We start from the raw sequence: 23552 nt of genomic DNA on the forward strand, positions 1-23552 counted from the left end.
TCGCTCCCCTCTCCTCTCCCCTCTTGCCCCCTCTCCTCTCCCTCTTGTCCCCCCTCTCCCTTCTTGCCCCCCTCTCCTCTCCCCTCCTGTTACACTCTCCTCTCCCCTCTTGGCACCTCTCTCCTCTCCCCTCCTGCCCCACTCTCCTCTTCCCTCTTGTCCCCCTCTCCTCTCCCCTCTTGCCACACTTTCCTCTCCCCTCTTGGCCCCCTCTCCTCTCCCGTCTTGCCCCTTCTCCTCTCCCCTCTTGTCCCCCTCTCCTCTCCCCTCTTGTCCCCCTCTCCTCTCCCCTCTTGCTCCCTTCTCCTCTCCCCTATTGTCCCCCCTCTCCTCTCCCCTCTTGTCCCCCCTCTCCTCTCCCCTCTTGCTCCCCTCTTCTCCTCTCCCCTCTTGCTCCCTCTCCTCTCCCCTCTTGTCCCCCTCTCCTCTCCCCTCTTGCTCCCCTCTCCTCTCCCCTCTTGCCCCCCTCTCCTCAACCCTCTTGTCCCCCTCTCCTCTCCCCTCTTGTCCCCCTCTCCTCTCCCCTCTTGCTCCCCTCTCCTCTCCCTCTTGCCCCCCTCTCCTCTCCCCTCTTGTCCCCCTTCTCCCCTCCCTCTTGTTCCACTCTCCTCTCCCCTCTTTCTCCCCTCTCCTCTTGCTCCCCCTCTCCTCTCCCCTCCTGTTACACTCTCCTCTCCCCTCTTGGCACCTCTCTCCTCTCCCCTCCTGCCCCACTCTCCTCTCCCCTCTTGCTCCCTTCTTGTTCACCTCTTGCCCCCCTCTCCTCCCCCCTCTTGGCCCCCCTCACCTCTCCCCTCTTGTCCTCCCTCTCCCCTCTTGCTCCCCTCTCCTCTCTTGGCCCCCTCTCCTCTCCTATCCCCTCTTGGCCCCCTCTCCTCTCCAGTCTCCTCTCCCCCCCCTCCCTCTCCCCTCTTGTCCCCCCTCTCCTCTCCCCTCTTGTCCCCCCTCTCCTCTCCCTCTTGCCCCCCTTTCCTCTCCCCTCTTGTCCCCCCTCTCCTCTCCCCTCTTGTCCCCCCCTCCTCTCCCCTCTTGTCCCCCCTCTCCTCTCCATCTTGCTCCCTCTCCTCTCCCCTCTTGTCCCCCTCTCCTCTCCCCTCTTGTTCCCCTCTCCTCTCCCCTCTTGTCCCCCCTCTCCTCTCCCCTCTTGTCCCCCTCTCCTCTCGCCCCTCTCCCCTCTCGCTCCCCTCTCCTCTCCCTCTTGCCCCCTCTCCCCTCTTGTCCCCCCTCTCCCGTCTTGCCCCCCTCTCCTCTCCCCTCCTGTTACACTCTCCCTCTCCCCTCTTGGCACCTCTCTCCTCTCCCCTCCTGCCCCTTCTCCTCTCCCCTCTTGTCCCCCTCTCCTCTCCCCTATTGTCCTCCTCTCCTCTCCCCTCTTGTCCCCCTCTCCTCTCCCTCTCCTCTCCCCTATTGTCCTCCTCTCCTCTCCCCTCTTGTCCCCCTCTCCTCTCCCCTCTTGCCACACTTTCCTCTCCCCTCTTTTCACCCTCTCCTCTCCCGTCTTGCCCCTTCTCCTCTCCCCTCTTGTCCCCCTCTCCTCTCTCCCTCTCCTCTCCCCTCTTGTCCCCCTCTCCTCTCCCCTCTTGCCACACTTTCCTCTCCCCTCTTTTCACCCTCTCCTCTCCCGTCTTGCCCCTTCTCCTCTCCCCTCTTGTCCCCCTCTCCTCTCCCCTCTCCTCTTGCCCCCTCTCCTCTCCCCTCTTGTCCCCCTCTCCTCTCCCCTCTCCTCTCCCCTATTGTCCTCCTCTCCTCTCCCCTCTTGTCCCCCTCTCCTCTCCCCTCTTGCCACACTTTCCTCTCCCCTCTTTTCACCCTCTCCTCTCCCGTCTTGCCCCTTCTCCTCTCCCCTCTTGTCCCCCTCTCCTCTCCCCTCTCCTCTCCCCTCTTGTCCCCCTCTCCTCTCCCCTCTTGCCACACTTTCCTCTCCCCTCTTTTCACCCTCTCCTCTCCCGTCTTGCCCCTTCTCCTCTCCCCTCTTGTCCCCCTCTCCTCTCCCCTCTCCTCTTGCCCCCTCTCCTCTCCCCTCTTGTCCCCCCTCTCCCGTCTTGCCCCCCTCTCCTCTCCCCTCCTGTTACACTCTCCTCTCCCCTCTTGGCACCTCTCTCCTCTCCCCTCCTGCCCCTTCTCCTCTCCCCTCTTGTCCCCCTCTCCTCTCCCCTCTCCTCTCCCCTATTGTCCTCCTCTCCTCTCCCCTCTCCTCTCCCCTATTGTCCTCCTCTCCTCTCCCCTCTCCTCTCCCCTCTTGTCCCCCTCTCCTCTCCCCTCTCCTCTCCCCTCTTGCCCCCTCTCCTCTCCCCTCTTGTCCCCCCTCTCCCGTCTTGCCCCCCTCTCCTCTCCCCTCCTGTTACACTCTCCTCTCTCCTCTTGCCCCTCTCTCCTCTTGCCCCCCCGTCCTCTCCCCTCTCCCCTCTTGCCCCCTCTCTTCTCTCTCCTCTCCTGCCCCCCTCTCCTCTCTTGTCCCCCCTCTCCCCCCACTCCCCTCTTGCCCCTCTCCTCTCTTGCCCCTCTCCTCCCCTCTTGCCCCCCTCTCCTCTCTCCTCTTGCCCCTCTCCCCTCTTGCCCCTCTCCCCTCTTGCCCCCCACTCCCGCAGTCTCCTCTTTACCCTCCTCCTCCTCCCCCGTCCTCGGTCTCTCCCCTACAAGGCTGTGATGATCGGCTCTGGGCGGGTTTTGTGTCCCGGGATATAAAGGTCGGCTTTGGGGCAGATTTCCTCCAGCCCCCGGAGCCCGTATCGCAGCCGCATCCGTTTCTCAGCCGCAGCCGCCCGTTCACACCCGCAGCCATGGACGCCATCAAGAAGAAGATGCAAATGCTGAAGCTGGACAAGGAGAATGCGATAGATCGGGCGGAGCAGGCGGAGGGCGACAAGAAGCAGGCGGAGGACCGCTGCAAGCAGGTACAGAGAGTGCGGGGAGAGCCCGGAGTGACTTACAAGTGCCCCCTGCTGTCATACTACTACCCCCCCCCCCCCCCCCGGTGTCCTGCTACTACCCCCTGCTGTTATACTACTACCCCCAATATCCTGCTACTACCCCCTGGTGTCATACTACTACCCCCAATGTACTGCTACTGCTCCAAGTGCCCCCTGCTGTTATAGTGTAACCCCCAATATCCTGCTACTACCCCCAGGAGAGCCCGGAGTGCCATACAAGTGCCCCCTGCTGTCATACTACTACCCCCCCCCCCCCAATGTACTGCTACTACCCCCAGGAGAGCCCGGAGTGACTTACAAGTGCCCCCTGCTGTCATACTACTACCCCCAATGTACTGCTACTACCCCCCCCCCCAATGTACTGCTACTACCCCCCCCCCCCCCAATGTACTGCTACTACCCCCAGGAGAGCCCGGAGTGACTTACAAGTGCCCCCTGCTGTCATACTACTACCCCCCCCCCCCCCCCCAATGTACTGCTACTACCCCCAGGAGAGCCCGGAGTGACTTACAAGTGCCCCCTGCTGTCATACTACTACCCCCCCCCCCCCCCAATGTACTGCTACTACCCCCAGGAGAGCCCGGAGTGACTTACAAGTGCCCCCTGCTGTCATACTACTACCCCCCCCCCCCCCCCCGGTGTCCTGCTACTACCCCCTGCTGTTATACTACTACCCCCAATATCCTGCTACTACCCCCTGGTGTCATACTACTACCCCCAATGTACTGCTACTGCTCCAAGTGCCCCCTGCTGTTATAGTGTAACCCCCAATATCCTGCTACTACCCCCAGGAGAGCCCGGAGTGCCATACAAGTGCCCCCTGCTGTCATACTACTACCCCCCCCCCCCCAATGTACTGCTACTACCCCCAGGAGAGCCCGGAGTGACTTACAAGTGCCCCCTGCTGTCATACTACTACCCCCAATGTACTGCTACTACCCCCCCCCCCCCCAATGTACTGCTACTACCCCCAGGAGAGCCCGGAGTGACTTACAAGTGCCCCCTGCTGTCATACTACTACCCCCCCCCCCCCCAATGTACTGCTACTACCCCCAGGAGAGCCCGGAGTGACTTACAAGTGCCCCCTGCTGTCATACTACTACCCCCCCCCCCCAATGTACTGCTACTACCCCCAGGAGAGCCCGGAGTGACTTACAAGTGCCCCCTGCTGTCATACTACTACCCCCCCCCCCCCCCCGGTGTCCTGCTACTACCCCCTGCTGTTATACTACTACCCCCAATATCCTGCTACTACCCCCTGGTGTCATACTACTACCCCCAATGTACTGCTACTACCCCCAGGAGAGCCCGGAGTGCCATCCAAGTGCCCCCTGCTGTTATAGTGTAACCCCCAATATCCTGCTACTACCCCCAGGAGAGCCCGGAGTGCCATCCAAGTGCCCCCTGCTGTCCTACTACTACCCCCCTGGTGTCCTGCTACTACCCCCAGGAGAGCCCGGAGTGACATCCAAGTGCCCCCTGCTGTTATAGTGTAACCCCCAATATCCTGCTACTACTCCGAGGAGAGCCCAGAGAGTGCCATACAAGTGCCCCCTGCTGTTATACTACTACCCCCAGTATCCTGCTACTACCCCCTGGTGTCCTACTACTACCCCCAGTATCCTGCTACTACCCCCTGGTGTCATACTACTACCCCCAATGTACTGCTACTACCCCCAGGAGAGCCCGGAGTGCCATACAAGTGCCCCCTGCTGTCCTACTACTACCCCCAGTATCCTGCTACTACTTCCTGGTGTCCTACTACTACCCCCAGTATCCTGCTACTACCCCCTGGTGTCCTACTACTACCCCCAGTATCCTGCTACTACCCCCTGGTGTCATACTACTACCCCCAATGTACTGCTACTACCCCCAGGAGAGCCCGGAGTGCCATACAAGTGCCCCCTGCTGTTATACTACTACCCCCAGTATCCTGCTACTACCCCAAGGAGAGCCCAGAGAGTGCCATACAAGTGCCCCCTGGTGTCCTACTACTACCCCCAGTATCCTGCTACTACCCCCTGGTGTCATACCACTACCTCCAATGTACTGCTACTACCCCCAGGAGAGCCCGGAGTGACATCCAAGTGCCCCCTGCTGTTATACTACTACCCCCAATATCCTGCTACTACCCCCTGGTGTCATACTACTACCCCCAATGTACTGCTACTACTCCCAGGAGAGCCCAGAGAGTGCCATACAAGTGCCCCCTGGTGTCCTACTACTACCCCCAGTATCCTGCTACTACCCCCTGGTGTCCTACTACTACCCCCAGTATCCTGCTACTACCCCCTGGTGTCCTACTACTACCCCCAGTATCCTGCTACTACCCCCTGGTGTCATACTACTACCCCCAATGTACTGCTACTACCCCCAGGAGAGCCCGGAGTGCCATACAAGTGCCCCCTGCTGTCCTACTACTACCCCCAGTATCCTGCTACTACTTCCTGGTGTTATACTACTACCCCCAGTATCCTGCTACTACCCCCTGGTGTCCTACTACTACCCCCAATGTACTGCTACTACCCCCAGGAGAGCCCGGAGTGACAACCAAGTGCCCCCTGCTGTTATACTACTACCCCCAGTATCCTGCTACTACTTCCTGGTGTCCTACTACTACCCCCAGTATCCTGCTACTACTTCCTGGTGTCCTACTACTACCCCCAGTATCCTGCTACTACCCCCTGGTGTCCTACTACTACCCCCAATGTACTGCTACTACCCCCAGGAGAGCCCGGAGTGACATCCAAGTGCCCCCTGCTGTTATACTACTACCCCCAGTATCCTGCTACTACCCCCTGGTGTCATACTACTACCCCCAATGTACTGCTACTACCCCCAGGAGAGCCCGGAGTGACATCCAAGTGCCCCCTGCTGTTATAGTATAACTCCAATATCCTACTACCCTCTGCTGTCCTACTACTACCCCCAGGAGAGCCCAGAGCGTGCCATACAAGTACTCTCTGCTGTCCTACTACTACCCCCAATGTACTGCTATTACCCAACCGATGTCCAACTACTACCCCCAATGTACTCCTACTACCCCTGGTGTCCTACTACCCCCTGCTGTTACCCCCAGTATACTGCTACTACCCCCAGGTGTTATACTACTACCCCCAGTATCCTACTACTACTCCTTGGTGTACTACTACTACTCCCATTCTCCCATTATCCTACCACTCCTACTCCCCAGTGTACTACTGCCCTTATCGGACCTTCCATGATATTACCCCCCCCCCCCGCCCCCCGCCCTCCCAGGACTGCTGAGATGTCTGGATTTGTCGGGTTCATCTTCCCAGGAGCTGACACTCTAATGAAGCTTATTATGTGATACTGGGATAACACTGGTCTGATGGCGCCCCCTGCCTGGGACTAGATGGATTGACTGGGCCCACTCTGTATCCCCCCCCCCCCCATGTAACCTGAGTATCCCCTGCATGTCCAAGAACCAGCGCAGCAGATATGACTCTGGGGCAGAAGACCATATAGAATATACTGAACAACCCGAGCAGAAGACCAGTGCTGCCCCCTATGTGCCCCGGCCGTATCAACACCCCCATCCCCCTCACTGTGAATAATAGCATGAAAAATATAGTGGATACAATGTATGTGAGGTGTAATATAGAGCGGTATATAGTGGATACAATGTATGTGATGTGTAATATAGAGAAGTATATAGTGGATACAATGTATGTGAGGTGTAATATAGAGCGGTATTTAGTGGATACAATGTATGTGAGGTGCAATATAGAGCTGTATATAGTGGATACAATGGATGTGACGTGTAATATAGAGCAGTATATAGTGGATACAATGTATGTGAGGTGTAATATAGAGAAGTATATAGTGGATACAATGTATGTGAGGTGTAATATAGAGCGGTATATAGTGGATACAATGTATGTGAGGTGTAATATAGAGCAGTATATAGTGGATACAATGTATGTGAGGTGTTATATAGAGCAGTATATAGTGGATACAATGTATGTGAGGTGTAATATAGAGCAGTATATAGTGGATACAATGTATGTGAGGTGTAATATAGAGCTGTATATAGTGGATACAATGTATGTGAGGTGTTATATAGAGCAGTATATAGTGGATACAATGTATGTGAGGTGTAATATAGAGCGGTATATAGTGGATACAATGTATGTGAGGTGTAATATAGAGCAGTATATAGTGGATACAATGTATGTGAGGTGTTATATAGAGCAGTATATAGTGGATACAATGTATGTGAGGTGTAATATAGAGCAGTATATAGTGGATACAATGTATGTGAGGTGTAATATAGAGCAGTATATAGTGGATACAATGTATGTGAGGTGTTATATAGAGCAGTATATAGTGGATACAATGTATGTGAGGTGTAATATAGAGCAGTATATAGTGGATACAATGTATGTGAGGTGTAATATAGAGCTGTATATAGTGGATACAATGTATGTGAGGTGTAATATAGAGCGGTATATAGTGGATACAATGTATGTGAGGTGTAATATAGAGCAGTATATAGTGGATACAATGTATGTGAGGTGTAATATAGAGCAGTATATAGTGGATACAATGTATGTGAGGTGTAATATAGAGCAGTATATACTGGATACAATGTATGTGAGGTGTAATATAGAGTGGTATATAGTGGATACAATGTATGTGAGGTGTAATATAGAGCAGTATATAGTGGATACAATGTATGTGAGGTATAATATAGAGCTGAATATAGTGGATACAATGTATGTGAGGTGTAATATAGAGAAGTATATAGTGGATACAATGTATGTGAGGTGTAATATAGAGCAGTATATAGTGGATACAATGTATGTGAGGTGTAATATAGAGCGGTATATAGTGGATACAATGTATGTGAGGTGTAATATAGAGCGGTATATAGTGGATACAATGTATGTGAGGTGTAATATAGAGCAGTATATACTGGATACAATGTATGTGAGGTGTAATATAGAGCGGTATATAGTGGATACAATGTATGTGAGGTGTAATATAGAGAAGTATATAGTGGATACAATGTATGTGAGGTGTAATATAGAGCAGTATATAGTGGATACAATGTATGTGAGGTGTAATATAGAGCAGTATATACTGGATACAATGTATGTGAGGTGTAATATAGAGCGGTATATAGTGGATACAATGTATGTGAGGTGTAATATAGAGCAGTATATAGTGGATACAATGTATGTGATGTGTAATATAGAGCAGTATATAGTGGATACAATGTATGTGAGGTGTAATATAGAGCAGTATATAGTGGATACAATGTATGTGAGGTGTAATATAGAGCTATATATAGTGGATACAATGTATGTGAGGTGTAATATAGAGCAGTATATAGTGGATACAATGTATGTGAGGTGTAATATAGAGCAGTATATAGTGGATACAATGTATGTGAGGTGTAATATAGAGCTATATATAGTGGATACAATGTATGTGAGGTGTAATATAGAGCAGTATATAGTGGATACAATGTATGTGAGGTGTAATATAGAGCAGTATATAGTGGATACAATGTATGTGAGGTGTAATATAGAGCAGTATATAGTGGATACAATGTATGTGAGGTGTAATATAGAGCAGTATATAGTGGATACAATGTATGTGAGGTGTAATATAGAGCTATATATAGTGGATACAATGTATGTGAGGTGTAATATAGAGCAGTATATAGTGGATACAATGTATGTGAGGTGTAATATAGAGCAGTATATAGTGGATACAATGTATGTGAGGTGTAATATAGAGCAGTATATAGTGGATACAATGTATGTGAGGTGTAATATAGAGCTATATATAGTGGATACAATGTATGTGAGGTGTAATATAGAGCAGTATATAGTGGATACAATGTATGTGAGGTGTAATATAGAGCGGTATATAGTGGATACAATGTATGTGAGGTGTAATATAGAGCTATATATAGTGGATACAATGTATGTGAGGTGTAATATAGAGCAGTATATAGTGGATACAATGTATGTGAGGTGTAATATAGAGCGGTATATAGTGGATACAATGTATGTGAGGTGTAATATAGAGCGGTATATAGTGGATACAATGTATGTGAGGTGTAATATAGAGAAGTATATAGTGGATACAATGTATGTGAGGTGTAATATAGAGCAGTATATAGTGGATACAATGTATGTGAGGTGTAATATAGAGCAGTATATAGTGGATACAATGTATGTGAGGTATAATATAGAGCAGTATATAGTGGATACAATGTATGTGAGGTGTAATATAGAGCAGTATATAGTGGATACAATGTATGTGCGGTGTAATATAGAACAGTATATAGTGGATACAATTTATGTGAGGTGTAATATAGAGCTGTATATAGTGGATACAATGTATGTGAGGTGTAATATAGAGCGGTATATAGTGGATACAATGTATGTGAGGTGTAATATAGAGATGTATATAGTGGATACAATGTATGTGAGGTGTAATATAGAGCAGTATATAGTGGATACAATGTATGTGAGGTGTAATATAGAGCGGTATATAGTGGATACAATGTATGTGAGGTGTAATATAGAGATGTATATAGTGGATACAATGTATGTGAGGTGTAATATAGAGCAGTATATAGTGGATACAATGTATGTGAGGTGTAATATAGAGCGGTATATAGTGGATACAATGTATGTGAGGTGTAATATAGAGCAGTATATAGTGGATACAATGTATGTGAGGTGTAATATAGAGCAGTATATAGTGGATACAATGTATGTGAGGTGTAATATAGAGCAGTATATAGTGGATACAATGTATGTGAGGTGTAATATAGAGCTGTATATAGTGGATACAATGTATGTGAGGTGTAATATAGAGCAGTGTATAGTGGATACAATGTATGTGAGGTGTAATATAGAGATGTATATAGTGGATACAATGTATGTGAGGTGTAATATAGAGCAGTATATAGTGGATACAATGTATGTGAGGTGTAATATAGAGCGGTATATAGTGGATACAATGTATGTGAGGTGTAATATAGAGCAGTGTATAGTGGATACAATGTATGTGAGGTGTAATATAGAGCAGTATATAGTGGATACAATGTATGTGAGGTGTAATATAGAGCAGTATATAGTGGATACAATGTATGTGAGGTGTAATATAGAGATGTATATAGTGGATACAATGTATGTGAGGTGTAATATAGAGCAGTATATAGTGGATACAATGTATGTGAGGTATAATATAGAGCAGTATATAGTGGATACAATGTATGTGAGGTGTAATATAGAGATGTATATAGTGGATACAATGTATGTGAGGTGTAATATAGAGCAGTATATAGTGGATACAATGTATGTGAGGTGTAATATAGAGCAGTGTATAGTGGATACAATGTATGTGAGGTGTAATATAGAGATGTATATAGTGGATACAATGTATGTGAGGTGTAATATAGAGCAGTATATAGTGGATACAATGTATGTGAGGTGTAATATAGAGATGTATATAGTGGATACAATGTATGTGAGGTGTAATATAGAGCAGTATATAGTGGATACAATGTATGTGAGGTGTAATATAGAGCTGTATATAGTGGATACAATGTATGTGAGGTGTAATATAGAGCAGTATATAGTGGATACAATGTATGTGAGGTGTAATATAGAGCTGTATATAGTGGATACAATGTATGTGAGGTGTAATATAGAGCAGTATATAGTGGATACAATGTATGTGAGGTTTAATATAGAGCTGTATATAGTGGATACAATGTATGTGAGGTGTAATATAGAGCAGTGTATAGTGGATACAATGTATGTGAGGTGTAATATAGAGATGTATATAGTGGATACAATGTATGTGAGGTGTAATATAGAACAGTATATAGTGGATACAATGTATGTGAGGTGTAATATAGAGCAGTATATAGTGGATACAATGTATGTGAGGTGTAATATAGAGCGGTATATAGTGGATACAATGTATGTGAGGTGTAATATAGAGCAGTATATAGTGGATACAATGTATGTGAGGTGTAATATAGAGCAGTATATAGTGGATACAATGTATGTGAGGTGTAATATAGAGCAGTATATAGTGGATACAATGTATGTGAGGTGTAATATAGAGCAGTGTATAGTGGATACAATGTATGTGAGGTGTAATATAGAGCAGTATATAGTGGATACAATGTATGTGAGGTGTAATATAGAGCAGTATATAGTGGATACAATGTATGTGAGGTGTAATATAGAGCAGTATATAGTGGATACAATGTATGTGAGGTGTAATATAGAGCAGTATATAGTGGATACAATGTATGTGAGGTGTAATATAGAGCAGTGTATAGTGGATACAATGTATGTGAGGTGTAATATAGAGATGTATATAGTGGATACAATGTATGTGAGGTGTAATATAGAGAAGTATATAGTGGATACAATGTATGTGAGGTGTAATATAGAGCAGTATATAGTGGATACAATGTATGTGAGGTGTAATATAGAGCAGTGTATAGTGGATACAATGTATGTGAGGTGTAATATAGAGCTGAATATAGTGGATACAATGTATGTGAGGTGTAATATAGAGCAGTATATAGTGGATACAATGTATGTGAGGTGTAATATAGAGCAGTATATAGTGGATACAATGTATGTGAGGTGTAATATAGAGATGTATATAGTGGATACAATGTATGTGAGGTGTAATATAGAGCTGTATATAGTGGATACAATGTATGTGAGGTGTAATATAGAGCAGTATATAGTGGATACAATGTATGTGAGGTGTTATATAGAGCAGTATATAGTGGATACAATGTATGTGAGGTGTTATATAGAGCAGTATATAGTGGATACAATGTATGTGAGGTGTAATATAGAGCAGTATATAGTGGATACAATGTATGTGAGGTGTAATATAGAGCAGTATATAGTGGATACAATGTATGTGAGGTGTAATATAGAGCAGTATATAGTGGATACAATGTATGTGAGGTGCAATATAGAGCTGTATATAGTGGATACAATGTATGTGAGGTGTAATATAGAGCTGTATATAGTGGATACAATGTATGTGAGGTGTAATATAGAGCAGTATATAGTGGATACAATGTATGTGAGGTGTAATATAGAGCAGTATATAGTGGATACAATGTATGTGAGGTGTAATATAGAGCAGTATATAGTGGATACAATGTATGTGAGGTGTAATATAGAGAAGTATATAGTGGATACAATGTATGTGAGGTATAATATAGAGCAGTATATAGTGGATACAATGTATGTGAGGTGTAATATAGAGCAGTATATAGTGGATACAATGTATGTGAGGTGTAATATAGAGCAGTATATAGTGGATACAATGTATGTGAGGTGTAATATAGAGCTGTATATAGTGGATACAATGTATGTGAGGTGTAATATAGAGCAGTATATAGTGGATACAATGTATGTGAGGTGTAATATAGAGCAGTATATAGTGGATACAATGTATGTGAGGTGTAATATAGAGCTGTATATAGTGGATACAATGTATGTGAGGTGTAATATAGAGCAGTATATAGTGGATACAATGTATGTGAGGTGTAATATAGAGCAGTATATAGTGGATACAATGTATGTGAGGTGTAATATAGAGCAGTATATAGTGGATACAATGTATGTGAGGTGTAATATAGAGAAGTATATAGTGGATACAATGTATGTGAGGTGTAATATAGAGCGGTATATAGTGGATACAATGTATGTGAGGTGTAATATAGAGCTGTATATAGTAGATACAATGTATGTGAGGTGTAATATAGAGATGTATATAGTGGATACAATGTATGTGAGGTGTAATATAGAGCAGTATATAGTGGATACAATGTATGTGAGGTGTAATATAGAGCAGTATATAGTGGATACAATGTATGTGAGGTGTAATATAGAGAAGTATATAGTGGATACAATGTATGTGAGGTGTAATATAGAGCGGTATATAGTGGATACAATGTATGTGAGGTGTTATATAGAGCAGTATATAGTGGATACAATGTATGTGAGGTGTAATATAGAGCGGTATATAGTGGATACAATGTATGTGAGGTGTAATATAGAGCGGTATATAGTGGATACAATGTATGTGAGGTGTTATATAGAGCAGTATATAGTGGATACAATGTATGTGAGGTGTAATATAGAGCTGTATATAGTGGATACAATGTATGTGAGGTGTAATATAGAGCAGTATATAGTGGATACAATGTATGTGAGGTGTAATATAGAGCTGTATATAGTGGATACAATGTATGTGAGGTATAATATAGAGCAGTATATAGTGGATACAATGTATGTGAGGTGTAATATAGAGCAGTATATAGTGGATACAATGTATGTGAGGTGTAATATAGAGATGTATATAGTGGATACAATGTATGTGAGGTATAATATAGAGCAGTATATAGTGGATACAATGTATGTGAGGTGTAATATAGAGCAGTATATAGTGGATACAATGTATGTGAGGTGTAATATAGAGCAGTATATAGTGGATACAATGTATGTGAGGTGTAATATAGAGCAGTATATAGTGGATACAATGTATGTGAGGTGTAATATAGAGCAGTATATAGTGGATACAATATATGTGAGGTGTAATATAGAGCAGTATATTGTGGATACAATGTATGTGAGGTGTAATATAGAGCAGTATATTGTGGATACAATGTATGTGAGGTGTAATATAGAGCTGTATATAGTGGATACAATGTATGTGAGGTGTAATATAGAGCAGTATATAGTGGATACAATGTATGTGACGTGTAATATAGAGCAGTATATAGTGGATACAATGTATGTGAGGTGCAATATAGAGCTGTATATAGTGGATACAATGTATGTGAGGTGTAATATAGAGCAGTATATAGTGGATACAATGTATGTGAGGTGTAATATAGAGCAGTATATAGTGGATACAATATATGTGAGGTGTAATATAGAGCAGTATATAGTGGATACAATATATGTGAGGTGTAATATAGAGCAGTATATTGTGGATACAATGTATGTGAGGTGTAATATAGAGCTGTATATAGTGGATACAATGTATGTGAGGTGTAATATAGAGCAGTATATAGTGGATACAATGTATGTGACGTGTAATATAGAGCAGTATATAGTGGATACAATGTATGTGAGGTGCAATATAGAGCTGTATATAGTGGATACAATGTATGTGAGGTGTAATATAGAGCAGTATATAGTGGATACAATGTATGTGAGGTGTAATATAGAGCAGTATATAGTGGATACAATGTATGTGAGGTGTAATATAGAGCAGTATATAGTGGATACAATGTATGTGAGGTGTAATATAGAGCAGTATATAGTGGATACAATGTATGTGAGGTGTAATATAGAGCAGTATATAGTGGATACAATGTATGTGAGGTGTAATATAGAGCTGTATATAGTGGATACAATGTATGTGAGGTGTAATATAGAGCAGTATATAGTGGATACAATGTATGTGAGGTGTTATATAGAGCAGTATATAGTGGATACAATGTATGTGAGGTGTAATATAGAGCAGTATATAGTGGACACAATGTATGTGAGGTGTAATATAGAGCGGTATATAGTGGATACAATGTATGTGAGGTGTAATATAGAGCAGTATATAGTGGATACAATGTATGTGAGGTGTAATATAGAGCAGTATATAGTGGATACAATGTATGTGAGGTGTAATATAGAGCAGTATATAGTGGATACAATGTATGTGAGGTGTAATATAGAGCAGTATATAGTGGATACAATGTATGTGAGGTGTTATATAGAGCAGTATATAGTGGATACAATGTATGTGAGGTGTAATATAGAGCGGTATATAGTGGATACAATGTATGTGAGGTGTAATATAGAGCAGTATATAGTGGATACAATGTATGTGAGGTGTAATATAGAGCGGTATATAGTGGATACAATGTATGTGAGGTGTAATATAGAGCGGTATATAGTGGATACAATGTATGTGAGGTGTAATATAGAGCGGTATATAGTGGATACAATGTATGTGAGGTGTAATATAGAGCAGTATATAGTGGATACAATGTATGTGAGGTGTAAAATAGAGCTGTATATAGTGGATACAATGTATGTGAGGTATAATATAGAGCAGTATATAGTGGATACAATGTATGTGAGGTGTAAAATAGAGCAGTATATAGTGGATATAATGTATGTGAGGTGTAATATAGAGCAGTATATAGTGGATACAATGTATGTGAGGTATAATATAGAGCAGTATATAGTGGATACAATGTATGTGAGGTATAATATAGAGCAGTATATAGTGGATACAATGTATGTGAGGTGTAATATAGAGCAGTATATAGTGGATACAATGTATGTGAGGTGTAATATAGAGATGTATATAGTGGATACAATGTATGTGAGGTATAATATAGAGCAGTATATAGTGGATACAATGTATGTGAGGTGTAATATAGAGCAGTATATAGTGGATACAATGTATGTGAGGTGTAATATAGAGCAGTATATAGTGGATACAATATATGTGAGGTGTAATATAGAGCAGTATATAGTGGATACAATGTATGTGAGGTGTAATATAGAGCAGTATATAGTGGATACAATGTATGTGAGGTGTAATATAGAGCAGTATATAGTGGATACAATATATGTGAGGTGTAATATAGAGCTGTATATAGTGGATACAATGTATGTGAGGTGTAATATAGAGCAGTATATAGTGGATACAATGTATGTGAGGTGTAATATAGAGCAGTATATAGTGGATACAATGTATGTGACGTGTAATATAGAGCAGTATATAGTGGATACAATGTATGTGAGGTGCAATATAGAGCTGTATATAGTGGATACAATGTATGTGAGGTGTAATATAGAGCAGTATATAGTGGATACAATGTATGTGAGGTGTAATATAGAGCAGTATATAGTGGATACAATGTATGTGAGGTGTAATATAGAGCAGTATATAGTGGATACAATGTATGTGAGGTGTAATATAGAGAAGTATATAGTGGATACAATGTATGTGAGGTGTAATATAGAGCGGTATATAGTGGATACAATGTATGTGAGGTGTTATATAGAGCAGTATATAGTGGATACAATGTATGTGAGGTGTAATATAGAGCAGTATATAGTGGATACAATGTATGTGAGGTGTAATATAGAGCGGTATATAGTGGATACAATGTATGTGAGGTGTAATATAGAGCGGTATATAGTGGATACAATGTATGTGAGGTGTAATATAGAGCGGTATATAGTGGATACAATGTATGTGAGGTGTAATATAGAGCAGTATATAGTGGATACAATGTATGTGAGGTGTAAAATAGAGCTGTATATAGTGGATACAATGTATGTGAGGTATAATATAGAGCAGTATATAGTGGATACAATGTATGCGAGGTGTAAAATAGAGTAGTATATAGTGGATATAATGTATGTGAGGTGTAATATAGAGCAGTATATAGTGGATACAATGTATGTGAGGTATAATATAGAGCAGTATATAGTGGATACAATGTATGTGAGGTGTAATATAGAGCAGTATATAGTGGATACAATGTATGTGAGGTGTAATATAGAGCAATATATAGTGGATACAATGTATGTGAGGTGTAATATAGAGCTGTATATAGTGGATACAATGTATGTGAGGTGTAAAATAGAGCTGTATATAGTGGATACAATGTATGTGAGGTGTAATATAGAGCAGTATATAGTGGATACAATGTATGTGAGGTGTAATATTGAGCAGTATATAGTGGATACAATGTATGTGAGGTGTAATATAGAGCAGTATATAGTGGATATAATGTATGTGAGGTGTAATATAGAGCAGTATATAGTGGATACAATGTATGTGAGGTGTAATATTGAGCAGTATATAGTGGATACAATGTATGTGAGGTGTAATATAGAGAAGTATATAGTGGATATAATGTATGTGTGGTGTAATATAGAGCAGTATATAGTGGATACAATGTATGTGAGGTGTAATATAGAGCTGTATATAGTGGATACAATGTATGTGAGGTGTAATATAGAGCAGTATATAATGGATACAATGTATGTGAGGTGTAATATTGAGCAGTATATAGTGGATACAATGTATGTGAGGTGTAATATAGAGCAGTATATAGTGGATACAATGTATGTGAGGTGTAATATAGAGCAGTATATAGTGGATACAATGTATGTGAGGTGTAATATAGAGCTGTATATAGTGGATACAATGTATGTGAGGTGTAATATAGAGCAGTATATAGTGGATACAATGTATGGGAGGTGTAATATAGAGCTGTATATAGTGGATACAATGTATGTGAGGTGTAATATAGAGCAGTGTATAGTGGATATAATGTATGTGAGGTGCAATATAGAGCTGTATATAGTGGATACAATGTATGTGAGGTGTAATATAGAGCAGTATATAGTGGATATAATGTATGTGAGGTGTAATATAGAGCAGTATATAGTGGATACAATGTATGTGAGGTGTAATATAGAGCGGTATATAGTGGATACAATGTATGTGAGGTATAATATAGAGCAGTATATAGTGGATACTATGGATGTGAGGTGTAATATAGAGCAGTATATAGTGGATACAATGTATGTGAGGTGTAATATAGAGCAGTATGTAGTGGATACAATGTATGTGAGGTGTAATATAGAGCTGTATATAGTGGATACAATGTATGTGAGGTGTAATATAGAGCAGTATATAGTGGATACAATGTATGTGAGGTGTAATATAGAGCAGTATATAGTGGATACAATGTATGTGAGGTGTAATATAGAGCAATATAGTGGATACAATGTATGTGAGGTGTAATATAGAGCAATATATAGTGGATACAATGTATGTGAGGTGTAATATAGAGCTGTATATAGTGGATACAATGTATGTGAGGTGTAATATAGAGCAGTATATAGTGGATACAATGTATGTGAGGTGTAATATTGAGCAGTATATAGTGGATACAATGTATGTGAGGTGTAATATAGAGCAGTATATAGTGGATACAATGTATGTGAGGTGTAATATAGAGCAGTATATAGTGGATACAATGTATGTGAGGTGTAATATAGAGCAGTATATAGTGGATACAATGTATGTGAGGTGTAATATAGAGCAGTATATAGTGGATACAATGTATGGGAGGTGTAATATAGAGCTGTATATAGTGGATACAATGTATGTGAGGTGTAATATAGAGCAGTGTATAGTGGATATAATGTATGTGAGGTGCAATATAGAGCTGTATATAGTGGATACAATGTATGTGAGGTGTAATATAGAGCAGTATATAGTGGATATAATGTATGTGAGGTGTAATATAGAGCAGTATATAGTGGATACAATGTATGTGAGGTGTAATATAGAGCGGTATATAGTGGATACAATGTATGTGAGGTATAATATAGAGCAGTATATAGTGGATACTATGGATGTGAGGTGTAATATAGAGCAGTATATAGTGGATACAATGTATGTGAGGTGTAATATAGAGCAGTATGTAGTGGATACAATGTATGTGAGGTGTAATATAGAGCTGTATATAGTGGATACAATGTATGTGAGGTGTAATATAGAGCAATATAGTGGATACAATGTATGTGAGGTGTAATATAGAGCAGTATATAGTGGATACAATGTATGTGAGGTGTAATATAGAGCTGTATATAGTGGATACAATGTATGTGACGTGTAATATAGAGATGTATATAGTGGATACAATGTATGTGAGGTGTAATATAGAGCAGTATATAGTGGATACAATGTATGTGAGGTGTAATATAGAGCAGTATATAGTGGATACAATGTATGTGAGGTGTAATATAGAGCTGTATATAGTGGATACAATGTATGTGACGTGTAATATAGAGCGGTATATAGTGGATACAATGTATGTGACGTGTAATATAGAGCAATATAGTGGATACAATGGATGTGAGGTGTAATATAGAGCTATATATAGTGGATACAATGTATGTGAGGTGTAATATAGAGCAGTGTATAGTGGATACAATGTATGTGAGGTGTAATATAGAGCAGTATATAGTGGATACAATGTATGTGAGGTGTAATATAGAGCGGTATATAGTGGATACAATGTATGTGAGGTGTAATATAGAGCGGTATATAGTGGATACAATGTATGTGAGGTGTAATATAGAGCGGTATATAGTGGATACAATGTATGTGAGGTGTAATATAGAGCAGTATATAGTGGATACAATGTATGTGAGGTGTAATATAGAGCAGTATATAGTGGATACAATGGATGTGAGGTATAATATAGAGCAGTATATAGTGGATACAATGGATGTGAGGTGTAATATAGAGCAGTATATAGTGGATACAATGTATGTGAGGTGTAATATAGAGCAGTATGTAGTGGATACAATGTATGTGAGGTGTAATATAGAGCTGTATATAGTGGATACAATGTATGTGAGGTGTAATATAGAGCAATATAGTGGATACAATGTATGTGAGGTGTAATATAGAGCTGTATATAGTGGATACAATGTATGTGACGTGTAATATAGAGCAATATAGTGGATACAATGGATGTGAGGTGTAATATAGAGCTATATATAGTGCATACAATGTATGTGAGGTGTAATATAGAGCAGTGTATAGTGGATACAATGTATGTGAGGTGTAATATAGAGATGTATATAGTGGATACAATGTATGTGAGGTGTAATATAGAGATGTATATAGTGGATACAATGTATGTGAGGTGTAATATAGAGATGTATATAGTGGATACAATGTATGTGAGGTGTAATATAGAGCAGTATATAGTGGATACAATGTATGTGAGGTGTAATATAGAGCAGTATATAGTGGATACAATGTATGTGAGGTGTAATATAGAGCTGTATATAGTGGATACAATGTATGTGACGTGTAGTATAGAGCAATATAGTGGATACAATGGATGTGAGGTGTAATATAGAGCAGTGTATAGTGGATACAATGTATGTGAGGTGTAATATAGAGCAGTATATAGTGGATACAATGTATGTGAGGTGTAATATAGAGCAGTATATAGTGGATACAATGTATGTGAGGTGTAATATAGAGCGGTATATAGTGGATACAATGTATGTGAGGTGTAATATAGAGCGGTATATAGTGGATACAATGTATGTGAGGTGTAATATAGAGCGGTATATAGTGGATACAATGTATGTGAGGTGTAATATAGAGCGGTATATAGTGGATACAATGTATGTGAGGTGTAATTGTCACGGAGCAAAGGTATACGTCTTCCTCCGGAGGATATCTTGAATCAACACGGACGCAAGAGGTCGGGAGACAACAGCAATTTATTGTAATCCACAAAGTTAGTAGCCGGCGGCGGTCACATCAACCGTAACAACAATAAGTCCACAGAAGTCACAATCCAATGATAGCTTTGGCTCCTTGGTCCTGTAACTAAATCCTGGCTCTCTACAGAGCTGTGCACAGGCCGGCTAACACATACTAACTGCTAGCTATATACTATATACTAAGACTGTTACACCTATATCTGTGGGTGGGAAGGGCTGAGTCACAGATCCTTCCCCCCTCACCTATACCAAGGAGAGCAGACTCCCTGTCTACTATGGACAATGCACCATCCAACATCTTCTTGGAGACACTGATCAGATTATCTCCACCCATTGTCCTCACTAGTTAGAGGTATTTGCATACAATGTGCTAACACACTAGACCCGAATCAGCCAACTACACATTGATGTATATAACAGGTTAGAGAATACATTCCACATGAAATATATATTACACATTGCCTATAGTATAGACTCTAACCATCCCGTGACAACCCCTCCCCCTCTCAGAACATGTGCATGACACAATTGGCCTACACAGGTAAATTGGGGAATGCACATCAGTCTCTATAGCTCATATGTCCTCCTGCCGGGATAACCCATCTGCGTTCTGGTGTTGGTTCCCTCGGCGGTACTGAATGGTAAAGTTGTAGGGTTGAAGGGCCAGACTCCACCTCAACAGTCGTCCATTGTCCCCAGAGACTCTCTGCAGCCAAGTGAGGGGGTTGTGGTCGGTCACTACGGTGAACTCCCGACCATACAGGTACGGCTGTAACTTCTTGAGGGCCAAAACTACTGCCAAGCATTCCTTCTCTATAGTGGCATATGCTACTTCTCGGTCCTGCAGCTTCCGGCTGAGGTAGGCAATGGGGTGCTCCTCCCCCGCGGCATTTACTTGGCTGAGGACGGCTCCCAGTCCATATGTGGAGGCGTCTGTCTGAACAATAAACCTTCGTTTATAATCCGGGGCAGCAAGGACAGGTGAGCAGGCAAGAGCGTCCTTCAGTTGGTTAAAAGCTCTGTCGCAGGCCGGGGTCCAGCTCACCACTCAGGGCAGGTTCTTCTTTGTCAGGTCCGTCAGGGGCTTGGCCACGGAGCTGAAGTTAGAGACAAATTTTCGGTAGTAACTAGCAGTACCTAAGAACGCCATGACCTGTTTCTTGGTCTGTGGTATGGGCCAGTCTCTAATAGCCTGTATCTTAGCGGGCTCTGGTCGCAGTTTTCCCCCTCCCACTCTATTTTCCAAGTATTGCACCTCGCCCAGACCTATCTGGCATTTGTCTGGTCTAATTGTCAGGCCGGCCTCCTGTATCCGATCTAGAACAGCCTCAACATGATGCAAGTGGTCCTCCCACGTGTGGCTAAAGATTGCGATATCATCCAAGTAAGCACAGGCAAAGTCTCTGCATCCCTGAAGTAGCTGGTCCACCATCCTCTGGAAGGTTGCTGGGGCATTCTTCATTCCAAAAGGCATGCTTAGGAATTCAAACAGTCCGAAAGGGGTTATGAACGCTGACCTTTCCCTCCCTGCAGCGGTCAGGGGAATCTGCCAGTACCCCTTGCTGAGATCCAAGGTGGTGACATACTTAGCCGCAGCGAGTTTGTCCAGAAGCTCATCAATGCGTGGCATAGGGTAGGGGTCACTCATAGTATGGTCATTCAGTCGCCTGTAGTCCACACAAAATCTCGTACTGCCATCCTTTTTGGGTACAAGCACCACTGGAGAGGCCCAGGGACTGTGCGAGGCTTGGATAACCCCTAGGGCTAGCATATCCTCCAGCTCTTTGCACATGGTGTTTTTGACAGATTCAGGGACCCGGTAAGGTGCTTGTTGCATTGGTGGGACACCGGGGGTGTCCACATTGTGTTGGGTCAGCCTGGTTTGCCCTGGTCGGGAGGAGAACGCAGCCCTGTGCTGATGAAGTATATTGGACACTTCCTCTCGCTGTGCTGGGTGCAGGTGGTCCTTTAGAGGGACATCTTCTACAGTGGTGATGCGTTGGGCCGTTTCTAGGAGATCCGGGAGGGAGTCTCCTTCTGAGCACTCCTCAGAGGCAAGTTGGCACATGGCAATCATAGGTGGAGCCCGATCGTGATACTCCTTAATCATATTAATATGGACAGTCTTTTGTCGGAGCCCCTGCTCGTCTAGTGCTAAGAGGTAGTTGGTGTCATTGAGCTTTCGGAGGACTCTAAAAGGCCCTTCCCAGGTGGTCTGTAGCTTATTTTGGGGATGTGGGACAATCATAAGAACTTGTTGCCCCTCAGTAAATTCCCGATAGCGTGCTTTGCGGTCGTACCAAGTCTTTTGTCGAGTCTGCGCCCTCTGGACCTGCTCTTTAGCAAAATGGGCCAACCGGGCCAGCGTGTCTCGAAGCTTCAGAACATAAGGGACAACAGGAATTCCGGTATCCTCCACTGGCCCCTCCCAGTGCTCCTTGACTAAGGTTAACGGACCACGAACTTTCCGGCCATACAGCAGTTCAAAGGGGGAAAATCCAGTAGATTCCTGGGGCACTTCCCGATAGGCAAACAGGAGATGTGGTAGGTACCTTTCCCAGTCTGGATCAGTCTCAGTAAAGGCTTTTAACATGTTCTTTAGAGTACCATTAAAACGCTCACATAGTCCATTGGTCTGGGGGTGGTATGGGGTGGTCCGGATCGCCCGCACCCCGCAGGCATGCCATAGACACTGTACCAGTTCGGACATAAATTGGGTACCCTGGTCTGACAAGATCTCACTTGGGAATCCAACTCTGGTGAAGACAGTCACAAGGGCCTCGGCTACTTTGGTGGCAGAGATACAGGATAGTGCCACAGCTTCCGGGTATCGGGTGGCATAGTCGACTACTGTCAATATATATTGTTTCCCAGATTTACTAGGTCTAGCCAAAGGCCCGATGATATCAACAGCCACTCGTTGGAAGGGTTCATCAATGACGGGCAAAGGCTGTAAGGGGGCTCTTGGGTGGTCCCCTGGTCGGCCTCTACGCTGACATACATCACAAGTCCGACAGAACTGCGCAACAGCCTGAGAGATCCCAGGCCAATAAAACAAGTGAGTAAGCCTCCGTTCTGTGCGAGTTTTCCCTTGATGGCCAGCCATGGGAATGTCATGGGCAAGGTGCAGTAGGGAGGCCCGGTATCGCTGGGGCACAACAAGCTGTCTACAATAAGTCCAAGGTTTATCTGGAGAGCAAGCCTCTGTAACCCGGTAGAGGAGTCCATCTTCCTT

At 43.1% G+C, this 23552-nt stretch overlaps 1 protein-coding gene across 2 annotated transcripts in view; it reads left to right on the forward strand.

The window, feature by feature from the left end:
- Positions 1-2693: 2693 nt before the first annotated feature.
- Positions 2694-23552, forward strand: part of LOC142197016 (tropomyosin beta chain) — an 87647-nt gene continuing 66788 nt past the window's right edge. For both annotated transcript variants that reach the window (XM_075267035.1, XM_075267027.1), the window contains exon 1: positions 2694-2894. In XM_075267035.1, the coding sequence (XP_075123136.1) occupies positions 2781-2894 (114 nt within the window). In that variant the 5' untranslated portion in view covers positions 2694-2780. The remainder of the gene's footprint in view (positions 2895-23552) is intronic.

This window comes from Leptodactylus fuscus, chromosome 1 (genome assembly GCF_031893055.1).
Source record: "Leptodactylus fuscus isolate aLepFus1 chromosome 1, aLepFus1.hap2, whole genome shotgun sequence".
Classification (NCBI taxonomy): domain Eukaryota; kingdom Metazoa; phylum Chordata; class Amphibia; order Anura; family Leptodactylidae; genus Leptodactylus; species Leptodactylus fuscus.